The sequence below is a fragment of the Bacillus rossius genome, chromosome 5 (assembly GCF_032445375.1).
Source record: "Bacillus rossius redtenbacheri isolate Brsri chromosome 5, Brsri_v3, whole genome shotgun sequence".
NCBI lineage: Eukaryota > Metazoa > Arthropoda > Insecta > Phasmatodea > Bacillidae > Bacillus > Bacillus rossius.
This window is the reverse complement of record NC_086333.1, coordinates 13,184,720-13,197,157: the sequence shown is the minus strand read 5'-3', so window position 1 is coordinate 13,197,157 and position 12,438 is coordinate 13,184,720. Positions and strand designations below refer to the sequence as shown.

At 41.6% G+C, this 12,438-nt stretch overlaps 1 protein-coding gene across 3 annotated transcripts in view; it reads left to right on the top strand.

The window, feature by feature from the left end:
• The window catches only part of LOC134531598 (5'-3' exoribonuclease 1), a 373,786-nt gene that overhangs the window by 41,111 nt on the left and 320,237 nt on the right, over positions 1-12,438 (top strand). For all 3 annotated transcript variants that reach the window (XM_063367328.1, XM_063367329.1, XM_063367330.1), the window contains exons 3-4: positions 9,256-9,350; positions 12,068-12,281. In XM_063367328.1, coding sequence (XP_063223398.1) covers positions 9,256-9,350; positions 12,068-12,281 — 309 coding nt within the window. The remainder of the gene's footprint in view (positions 1-9,255; positions 9,351-12,067; positions 12,282-12,438) is intronic.

The following is a 12,438-nucleotide window of genomic DNA, read 5'->3' as shown; positions in this document are numbered from 1 at the left end:
TGCTCTTGGTCTATGTGCAGCTCCATTGGTATTCCGAATCTGCATACGAGGTTAGATAGAGCATAAGTCTCTGGCCTTACTGAACTAATCAATTGCCACCAAGATATACCAATTACCAATCTACTCTTAGAAATTGGCCTAGCATTGTCATTAGCTATGCTCTCAAACGGGCTCTATAACATCGTAGGATCTCATCTTTCCATGACTACAGTACTGCGGCCCTTTTCTGGTTGAACATGTTTCACATGTTTACACCAAGCCTCTACATCCTGACTGCACCTTAACTATTGGTAGTGCAGACAAACTGGGATAGAGTTTCATGCATTTCTTTGAGCACTTTTGGGACTAGACTCTTCGGTAGTATTAGTTGTGTGGTAATCACTTTCTCATTTGTATTCTCCCATGCCCTCTTCAATAACCAATCCAACATCCTTAAGGAATCTCATTGTGCCCAATAAGTTTTCACAGCCTGTCAGTCACAGGATCTCATGCCCTGATAGACATCAAGTATCTTCCTAACCAGCCTATAATGTGTCCTAGGTCAGGGTCTTTTCGCTTTGCCACTTTTAGGTTGTCCGGCTCCATTTATTCTCGCAGTAAATGATAGTTGTACACTGAATGTCTTTGGTTCATTCATTCTTCTCTGCTCTTTAGCAATGGTTGCAGTCTAAATTGCACAGTCGGCAAAAGAAATAACCAGCATTGCTGTGAGTTCCATCCTTCCTGTGTTCAATACGGCAATCATACTGCTGTATCTTCTCAATATACCTAGCACACACAGTCTCGCGCCACTCAGTCGCCGCACTCTCACGATTCAGTCGAACCCCGTATCGCGCCACTCTCAGGTGGGGGGTCTCTCAACCTCTTTGCTGATGTCACACTTCCCTTCGCTCAGAATCTGCACTGAAGTGTCCCGCCGCACTGTCGCAGCATTCTTGCGGCACTCATGCAGCACACTTCGTGGCACACTCCGTTGCGGGACTCACGTGGCACCCCGTTGCGGAACTCAAGCGGCACTCCTCGTGGAACTCGTGGCACTCTCTGTCGTGGGACTCTGTCGCCAAACCTTCTCGCATAGGCCGGCGTCACTGCTTAAGTAGTCTGTGGCACCCTTCTCGAACCGATGAGAGCAGTTGTGACGAGTTGCATCATTCCAGGCCGACCCGACGCCCGAACAGTCGAGAAGGGTGGCGTCCATTATTGCCACTCTGCGCGGCCGCTCAGTGATAGATAATGGCGACTAGGCAGGAGGATGCCCGAGGGGTTGGGGGGAGGGGGGGTAGCGACGACCCTTGTAATCCAGCCAGGCGTGCACGGCATGCCTTACATCAGTGGACCGCACGTGGCCATGCAGGGTTGCCAGCCAGCTTTGAACCTGGTATTGCGGTCTGGTCTCTCGCGTTGAAACAATATAAATATGTACTTGTGAAACTTCTGCAGGGACTTAACTATAACTAAAAGTTCTTTTCTTTTGATGCAATAGTTGCATTCATACTTAGATAAAATTTTCTTTAGTACCCGATGACCTTTGAAAGTGACAGACGGTACTTTGGTTAGCCTGATTCCTAAATTGTGTGCCGAATCAGTGCTACTTTAGGCACGATTTTTTTTATTTTCTTAGTTTTACAAAATTTAAAATTTTTTTTTATAACTTCAATTTTCCTCCTTTGCCCGCTGCTTTCGCCCCCATCCAAACTTGTTCGGTCGAGTGTACCGGCAAGTTAGCTTGTTGAGCAGTATAGTGCTCTCACCGCCGTTTCCCACCAAATTTGCTTATTAAATTGGAAATGAAATTTACGTGCTTGTAAATCAATTATCATGCCAGTTTTTGCAATAAAATCAGAACCAAATATTAAATCAGTGGCCAAATCATCAGCTACCAAAAATGGAAAAGTCCACGAAAACAAATCAATTTTAATTTTAACAATAACTGCAAACTTTACTTTCAAAGGCTTATCAGCCGCTGTGAAACACTCTATATCTATGGGCTGTGTTTTGTGAATGATATTATCTTGTTGTTATTTTCTGAAGAACTTGCCCGACACGAACGAGCGCACTGATCCCGTGTCAATTAGTCCTGGGATTTCTTGTTTTCCTACGGTTGTGTTGGCATAGGGTAGAACTGTGGGTGGATTGGCGAAAATGTTATGACACGTTCTTTTGTCCGTGGTTCGCGGACAATTACATCTTTTGCACATAGGCCTAACAGTGTTGCAATGTTCCATTTGATTGACTTGACGAGCTTTGTTTTTCTTAGCTCGCCTTTGTTTTTGTTTTCTTAGTTTATTTTTTTCTCTGTGTGGGGAAGCTGTGTTTTGTTGAAGTTTTTGGTCGAATTTTGCATTAGGTCCGGTGTGAAGGGAAAAATTTCTAACTGTTGTTTGGGCAGCTGGCTCAGAAATAATTTTTTCTGGCCAGCGATTTACACGTTTTTTTGAGTCTCACGAATTTTGATAGTTTGGGCGATAGTTTTTTGCACGACACTGTTCAATGTAGTGCCCGGGTTTTTTGCAGTACCTGCAGACAGGTATCCGTTCATCTTTATTTTGAGGCTTAGCGACTTGTTCATTGCTGTTTTTTTGTTGCGAATTTTTGTTATAATACTGCTGTTTATTTTCTGTTATTCTGGTATTGTTGTGGGTGTAGACATTAGCTTCTCGATTTCGCTGGTGGTCTGCGTATTCTACATTTGTGTTGGAAATGCACAAGCAATCAAGCTCGGCAAAATTTTGTGGTCGGGCCTGGAAAACTGCCCGCGATCTTTCTTGAGGGTTAATTCCATCAAGTATGTTAGAGACTATCTCACTCTCAGACACTCGCAACAGAAGAATTTGAGCGGCTAGTTTGATGTCTGCTATGTAATTAGGTAAGGCTTCATTTCTTTGTTGTAGCCTGTTGTACCATTCCAACCTGATGTTGGTCATCAAACGGGCTGGAATAAAATAATTTAGTATATCTTCGTGAAATTGATCAAATGAATAATTTTGTTCAATCGCGAGCGTAACTCGCTCGCTCAAGGGTGGTTGAGTGAAAGGGAAAATGATTTCCAGCAGTTCCCTGTCAGGAAGATTAGCCTTTTGTTTGACCCTAAATAAATGTTTGAGAAAATCGATTAGATTTCTGGGTTCCAATCCTGTGGTTTCCTTAAAATTAGCTAAGAGCCTTTCCACGGGATGTGGAATCTTAGCATACAAACTACCTCCAACTGCTTGATTTGAGTTAGAGAATACAGGTACCGGGTTCGGTGCTGGATTAGGGGGTGGAGGTGGAAAAAGGGCTCCGGCGACCTATCGACTGAGTGTGAGGTCGACTGTTTCTCCTGGTGGGGATAGGGTGGTCAGTAGTGCGCTCTCGCTCTCAGCTGGTTCGTCCTTTCGCCGCTAGATGGCGTGGGCATGCAGATCGGAGTCTCGCAGAGACCATCGCGGCACTTGGTGGCCGCCATTTTGCACGAGGGGGGGATTTTGGCCTTGAGGTTGGTCATTGCCGCGGCTGGCCGATGACCGCTGTGGACCAGGACGGGGTGGGGGGTATGTCCGGTGAATGACCTGCCCTGGGAGACTTCGCCGGCCAGGCGTCGGGACGTGCGGCGGAGCTTGAAAAAAGGACACCAAAACGTGTTAGAGACCGCAAACTTCAGCACACCTCCGAGAAGGGGTGGAGGCGACCATGGGAAGCTTAGGGCGGCTACTTTCGTCACGCGTAGCGCTAAACTCGTGACGAAACGCGACGGCCAGTGGATACCGTTGCTGATGATAGCCCTGTAGTCGGCTAGACCCAGCAAATTTGGTGGTAAACGGCAGTGAGAGCACTATACTGCTCAACAAGCTAACCTGCCGGTACACTCGACCGAAGCCCCTCCCCTGGCAGATACAACGATTCCTCACGCCAGTCACGGTCGCTTTAGCCGACCCCACCTCCGGCGAATATCGCGCGCGCGCGCGCGCGCACATATCTCAGCTGAAGAAAGTGCACCCGAACCTAAAGTAAGGGCACTCTTCACTGTTTTCCTTCTACAAGGAACAGCGCCAAATTCTTCGGCATGCCAAACTCAACACACAGTGTTGTTATCAAAAACCCTAGGTCATAATTATAAGTAATATAAAAACCATGGTACTAGTTTATAAGATGTTTAAGTTAAGCAGTATTCAATTAAGATGTCTAGTTTTAAGTGGCGCCACTTATTCAATAAGTTATCTGTAAGTTTTAGCTCTATTTAAACGTGTAAGAATTCTTATCGGTTGTAAGTAGTTTACTACAGTAGATCCTGGTACAGGGTAAGTCACTTAGGTTTGTGGTGGCTCAAGTTGGCCACCCTGACTCCGTCTTTCAGGGGGGAAGTATGTGCCGAATCAGTGCTACTTTAGGCACAATTTTTTTTATTTTCTTAGTTTTACAAAATTTTAAATTTTTTTTATAACTTCAATTTTCCTCCTTCGCCCGCTGTTTTCGCCCCCATCCAAACTTGTTCGGTCGAGTGTACCGGCAGGTTAGCTTGTTGAGCAGTATAGTGCTCTCACCGCCGTTTCCCACCAAATTTGCTGGGTCTAGCCGACTACAGGGCTATCATCAGCAACGGTATCCACTGGCCGTCGCGTCTCGTCACGAGTTTAGCGCTACACGTGACGAAAGTAGCCGCCCTAAGCTTCCCATGGTCGCCTCCACCCCTTCTCGGAGGTGTGCTGAAGTTTGCGGTCTCTAACACGTTTTGGTGTCCTTTTTTCAAGCTCCGCCGCACGTCCCGACGCCTGGCCGGCGAAGTCTCCCAGGGCAGGTCATTCACCGGACATACCCCCCACCCCGTCCTGGTCCACAGCGGTCATCGGCCAGCCGCGGCAATGACCAACCTCAAGGCCAAAATCCCCCCCTCGTGCAAAATGGCGGCCACCAAGTGCCGCGATGGTCTCTGCGAGACTCCGATCTGCATGCCCACGCCATCTAGCGGCGAAAGGACGAACCAGCTGAGAGCGAGAGCGCACTACTGACCACCCTATCCCCACCAGGAGAAACAGTCGACCTCACACTCAGTCGACAGGTCGCCGGAGCCCTTTTTTTTCTTTCGGAACCATTCGGGTTCCCTTCGGGTTTTCCGAAGCCCCTCCCCTGGACAGGCTTTAATTAGGCGAGCCGGCGCCATTTTTGACGATTCGGCAGGCAGCACGCGGTAAGGGCGGATCTCTCTTCGCAGCCCGAGGCAACGCGCTTCTGAAAAGTCGTGAACGGCTTTCTCTAAAGCATGTAGTTGGTTATCGACAAGGCCATGTGCCTTAGCACTCAATTTTTAATTTTTTTGCTGCCCGAAATAGTTTATTTTTTGAAATAGTTTTTTTGTCTTTACTTATTATTCTTCATGGTGACAGCAATCTTCCGCGTCGCGCATCACCTGGCCATCTCCAGGGACCGACCTGATCTACTCCACCCCGCAGCTTAAGTAAGTTGTTTCGTCGCCCCACACACCCTTTTTCTTTTCCTGTTCTCCTGGGCTTAACTTCACCCAACATCAGCCGCCTGTTAACCAACCTAATTTGATGGGAATACTGGTTGCAGGCGGGGATCAAGAACTAGGATGAGAGATTCCGCTCCAAATTCAACTCCCATGCAGTTCATGAGTTAGTTCATCGAAATTCATCGCCTCCTGCAATCTGAGAATTTCTCAAGAGTGCCAGCTTTCAACATATTTTTCCCGGAGTGGAAAAAACCATAAAATAATTTATAATTCTGAACAACCAGTTTCAGGACACTTATTCATTTAACGAGTAAATGTAATTTTTTTTTATAATTTGTCTTATGAAGAGCCTGCGCGCTCAATATTCAATGGCCTGTAAAGTTAAGAAACCAAATGACCTTAAATTCAGTCAAATATAACCATGGTTACTTATTATAATATCTCGCCCCGGGGCCTCCCATTTGGTTTATTGTTTAACAAGATTTAATGTATTAAGTATAGCAAATAAGGTCAACAATTTTCTTGGTATTTTGTTTCGGCTGTAACGCCATGGTTTATCTTCAGTGGAATAAGGTTTGTACAGCAGAAATAACAGCAACAAAATCATTAAGTAAATGCCAATGTAAACCAAACCAGATCTTATTATTTTCTTATCCTTGATCACGATCCACATAACCTTACCAAGTTTTAAGGAGGTTAATCATAAATTCTGTTGTGCGTGCGCTGTGCCCCTATGGGTAATGTGTTTAGTACTGTTTCTGCCTGGCGCTTCCACGGCCAATCTATATTTGTTCTTTAGACAAAATTTCATATTGAGCGCAGCGGCACGTTACAATTGTTTGGATAGTTTTTCAATAAATAACCGCCAAAATTAAATGCATCATTTTTGTTTCTACTTCTTATAGAGTAGCCTCCTTTTTCTTTTTGTTCTGCATGTCATTACAAAACAATAATGTACCGACACTGCAGACTGACTGAAATAATGTGAAATGTAAAAAAAAAGTTTATAAAAAAAAGGTTAGGTTAAAAAATACAGTTTTTAATATGGAAAGTATTTCTGATATAATAATTACCATTAATCAAGTGTTGATTAAACAAACTAGTACATATTTCAAACTCTTATAATATGGGTATTTCAGATATGATTGCGACACTAAAATAAAACAGCATTTATCATACTTGTGGTATATAGAATCCAAAATTTTATGAATACATGCTTTTATATTCAGATGCTATTACAAAATATCCTTGTACTAAAACAAGTGTTAGCATAGATGTTATTTAATCATTTTATTTTTATTTCATGCATGTTTTAAATTATGATTTTATAAACAGAATTTTACTTTGAAATGTAATCCATTTCTACAAAACCTATAACTCTATGACTATTGTATTTTGAATGTCAACACAATCCATAGACCCCTGTCAACACAATTCATAGACTCCTGTGAGGACTATTGGTCATAATATTTGTAAACTGAAAGTTTATATTCTTAAATATAACACTTAAATTATGCTTTTATTTTAAATATGTGTTATTTTACACTTATCTCATCTTTGTTGACAGTTTATTTTACACTTATCTGATCTTTGTTAACAGTTTCTATTGTTATATTGATAGGAGAAAATGTTTAATCTCACGGCCATCCAGCCAATCAGGAAGTAACATTTTGTTAGTTTTAGAACAATTTAAATAGTTAAAAAAGAATGTTTTAGTGTTCAATATGGAGTAGTACTACGGTATTATGTTGTATTGTGACATTGTCCCGGGCTGCGCCCTTCTGAGCCCGATGTGCCACCACCTCCCCCCTTACACGCTGCGAGCCCCCTCCTTCCACCACCACCCTCTACGACCGCCCGCCGAAGTGTGTGTGTGTGTGTGTGTGTGCGTGTGTCGGCCCGCGCCCGCCAATGTGACGTCAGTGCTCCGCTCCCGAGAGTTGCCGAGCGAGGACAAACGGTCATTGAGTTGCGAGCGCTGCTAGAGGAAGGAGCTTCATGCACCTGTGGTCGTTCTCGGAGGTTTTGAGTGATACAGGGGGAAACAGGCCTCGCCACACACGGGCTACGTCACGGCCCTAGGATCAGAGTAGCCCGGTCCACATGCCCATTATACGTGTGTTGGCGCCCTAAACTTCGACAAACACTTGAACCCCCATTCCGGTAGCAATTGAAACAACTGAACTTAATGTGCAAACAAGGATTTTGACTATTTGCAACAACAGCAAAGTGTTATAGTAATGTTGTTAAGTGTTTTGATATGTAAAACTTTGTGATTATCTGCGATACCATAAATTAAGAGACAATTTCCGTGAGTACGTTGTACTGCACATTTTGCCTCACTTATCCACATACTTGCATAAATTAAATAAACAATATTGCTTGTGTATGAGTTTCTCGCGATCATAAAAACTGCTCAAATGTGACTATCAGCAATAAGACGTATATAACACATTTATTTTATGAGTGAAACAACAAATATTGAAACTGTTTATTATCTGTAATTTTGGTTCTTACACACACTCAGTGGTCCTATTGAATGTTTCTTGTGACTACCACTGAGCGTCAAGCTTGCCGAAGCGAACCCCATTACTTAAAAATATCAGTTAACTATTAACAGTGTGTTGTTATTTTCGAAGGCTTATAAACCTACCTAACTTGAATGAACTATTGCGGTTTTTATGTCTCCTAGTTATCTCCAGCATTTTACATACAAAATAGTTGTCCGGGCATAAAATAATTATTGTTTTTAGATATTGTGTATAATGGTTATGTTGTAAATTTATTGCATTGAAAGCAACTTACATAAACGTGGCTAAAAGAGATTTTTAATCATAAATGACGTGTTTGTTCATTATTACTAAACCTATGTATTTTATTGTATGTTTTCAAGAAAGACCTAGGTATAAATAATCTCATGATATTGGTTTTGTTTTTTTTATTTGAACATATATGTTGCTTTTTCCCTGAAAGAACCACAGTATTTTGATCTATTACATCATACATAGTTTTGCTGATCAGTGTGATGTACTTTTAATATACTTGTTTAATCATTGCTCTGAAGTCTAAGGCAGTCAAGTAATATGAGAGTAATATTAGCAGTCACATATAAAATATATTGTGTTACGGTACATCCTATATATAGTCAGTTCATATTCTGGACATGTAAGCTCATGCTTAGTCAATCAGAGATTATTATTTTTAACCACCGGGTCATTTACTTCATCCTGTAGTTCACAATTAATTTTGTTCATTGCTCAAAACCCAAAGGTGAATTTGTTTAATCAAACTATGAATAAAGTAGTTAAAGTGAGATAATGCCTTATATATAATGTTGCAACTACCCATTACATTAATAGCTTTTCATGTTGGCTAAAGTGCAGAGAAAATAGTTGCAGAGTTCATCATTGGAATTGGTCTCTTGCCCTTTCAAGTCCTCGCATGGAATCAGCACTGCCAACACGGCTGGATAAGCTCTGACAGTATCAGAAACACATCCAATTGTTTCTTCATTACTGACAAATAATGATTTACTGCAAAAAATGTGCATTTAGTAAAAGAAGAATCCCAAAAGAAAATTTATTTTTCATTTTGGTGTGACAAATTTTATTTTTTGTTGTGCATATAATGTTAGTTTTTAGTGATAACATTTTAGCACTAATAATGGTGAATTAAATTTAATAAAATAATATGATTGTGGTATTTGCACATGAAATAATTTGTATTATTATAATTGTACAGTCATTGGTATTTGAAGTATAAATGTAGTTATGACTGTATATGTAGTAAAACATGTGGTGTTTATGCAGGTTCTCTTCCGCATGATCCAGCCTCAGAGGTTATTTTTTATGGCTGTAGATGGAGTTGCTCCCAGAGCTAAGATGAATCAACAGAGAGGACGAAGGTGAGCTCATATATTTTTTTTAATATTTTTATTTTTTTGGTGCAACAGTTATGACACCTTAATTGGTTTATTATTATTATTTTTGTGTACGGAGATCATTCAGTGGACAAATATATTTTTTATTTATTTTACTGCCAGTCTATACTGTTTATGAACTGGGTACTTTCTAGACCTATGTCTTCCTTGGACTTGACCTCTCAAAATTATACTCTTATTGCTTACCATTGGCTTAAGATTCTTCGAAGAAAGAGCCAAAATGATGATTTATTTAGGCTACAGTAGAGCCCCGATTATCCGAGCTAATGTGGACCAGAGGACCCTCGGATAACCAGAAACTCGGATAACACGGGCAGACAGAGCGGCGAACGAGAGCGTCCCGTGCCGCCATTGAAATCAATGATAGCGTGTGCATTTTGGGCCGCTGGTCTGTGTTACGGGCGTTACAAAGACATTTTGGGGTTGATACAGTAATAAATAAAGACGTAAAATTGAATTACAGTAACATATTAAGTTCACTTTATTATGAAACCCACTAAAAATACAGTTTTAGTTAATAAAATCCAGCCTATAAATATAAAACAAGGTCAATGGTAAATATGAAAATATACACTTAAGAATAACACACTTAATAACAGTATTAAAAACAGTTTTGTACTGGTACTGTACAGTACTTTATCAATAAAAATTTAACTTTAAAACTAAGCCTACTTCTTAAAAAAGTTCATCAGAGTTTTCTGCTTTACTGAACTGGCCCGCTTCTTTGCAGCTGTTTCTCGAAGTCGACGAAGCAGCAGAAGATCCGTCGAAGTTGTTTCTGCCTGTTGCTCCAAATAGTCTATAGCACTTTGTATGGCTTTGAAGCCCTCGGCGTGACTTATTTTATTTTCAGTCTGTTCCATCGGCTCATCTTCATCACTCACCTCTTCGGCGTTTTGTGCCTCATCATTGACTGTCTCGACAATCATGTCATCTGTGACTTCATATTGTTCGTCCGCATTAATCCATTCTTCCACGTCGTCTGTAGTAATAGCCTTGTCAGATGGGATTCTTTGCACCAGGCTTACGATAGAGTCATCAGCATTTTCATTTTCCGAGGTTGCGGCTTCTTGAACATCAACACTATACAGCTTTCTCCAGGATCTTTCAAGGGTAGAGCTTTTAACTTCCTCCCAGGACTCGGCTGTCATGTATACAACATCTTTCATTGTGATGGCTTTTAGAGTATGCAAAACTTCGTTTCCTTCATCAATTTCCTTTATGAGCAGTTTTAAAAGTCTTCTTTTATAATTTCTCTTAAGGTTTTCCAACACCCCTTGGTCCATGGGCTGGATAAGTGGGGTTACGTTAGGGGGCAAAAACATTGTCTTGATTTCGCCAGAAACCATTTCTTCCGTGTCGGGATGAGCAGGACAATTGTCCATAAGCATAAGAGCTTTGCGAGGGAGATTGTTTTCTGCCAAATATTTTTCGACTTGAGGCACAAAGCTATCAAAAAACCACTCTTTGAAAATTTTGGAATCCATCCAAGCACTTTTTTGGTTTTTGTACAAAACGGGGAGGCTAGAAATGGAAATGTTTTTAAACGCTCTAGGCTTAGCAGATTTCCCTATGAGCAATAACTTTAGTTTGCAGTCTCCGGTAGCATTTGAACAAGCCAAAAGTGTAACTCTGTCTTTTGATTTCTTGAACCCCGGAGCAGAAGCTTCTTGTTTGGAGGCAAGTGTTTTTGTTGGAAGCATACGGTAATTTAATCCCGTTTCATCACAATTAAAAATCTGCTGAAGCGACAAATTTTCCTGGTCAATCAAAGCTTTAAACTGGTCCTTGAACGATACAACAATTTCATGATCGGATGATAGTTTTTCGCCTGAAATATTAAGCTCTCTAATTCCATACCTGGTTTTCCAGCGATGCAGCCATCCTCTGCTTGCAGTAAACTCCTCTTCTCCATCTTTAAACTTGTGGAATTCACTAGCTTTTTCTTGTAACAAAGGCCCACTGACGGGACTTCCTTTGCTCCGTAATTGGGTAAACCACATAAAAAGGGCACTTGATGTTTTTTCAAACTCACCAGTTTTCATTGTTTTTCGTTTGCTGTCATTTTCGTTGTCCTTTTGCGAACACCACTTTTCAATATCAGCCCGTTTTCTTCTCCAATCACCAACCGTTACCTCACCAACACCTAAATCTGCAGCCACTCTTTTTATCGTTTCCCCTTTGTCTAGTCTTTTAATAGCCTTTAGTTTAGTCTCTAAACTCACAACAGTTCTTTTACGTGAAGAGCTCATAATGAAAACACCACAGTAACACAGCACAAAATGTCAGAATACCGTTCGAGTAACAGCGGGACTAATACCAACCAAGACTGTGAGAAGACACTGACTCAGCCAAAGCGCTTTAGACTGCGTACGTGCAGTGTGGTGGGAGAGCGAGGGGGGTGGCAATGACCTTGGCACAGTAGCAGCGGTCACCCCACTCCACCGCTCGCTCACTACGGTACTGTACAGAGTACAAACACTGTCGCCGGGCGCCCGGCATCCATGGCGCCGTCTTAAATAAATATATTTTTTAATTTTTTTTTTTTTGCGCCTCGGTTAAACCGGAACTCGGTTAGTCGGGGCTCGGATAACCGGGGCCCTACTGTATTATATTACCAGTTTTTTTAAATTTAGCTGTTGTGAATGGCAAATCATAGTAAGTGTTTGTTGTGTTGGAAGGTTTCGTTCAGCCAAAGAAGCAGAAGTATTAGAAAAGAGGGCAAAGGAGAGTGGGGAAGAGCTGCCGTCAGAAGAGCGCTTTGATTCAAACTGCATTACACCAGGAACGGTGTTCATGGCTAGACTTCATGAACAGCTCAAGAACTTCATTGCCTTCAAAATATCTACAGATAGACTGTGGCGGAACTGCAAAGTGATTCTGTCAGGTCACGAGGTAAGACTTTCTTTATTCCGAACACATGTGCCAATTTACAAAATTATGTTTTTGAACCATGTTGTCAGATGAGGTACCGGTGAGGAAAATTGTACTGAAGTATTATAATTCTTTACAGATGATAATGTCATAAGTATTTGCCCAACTTGTCTTCATC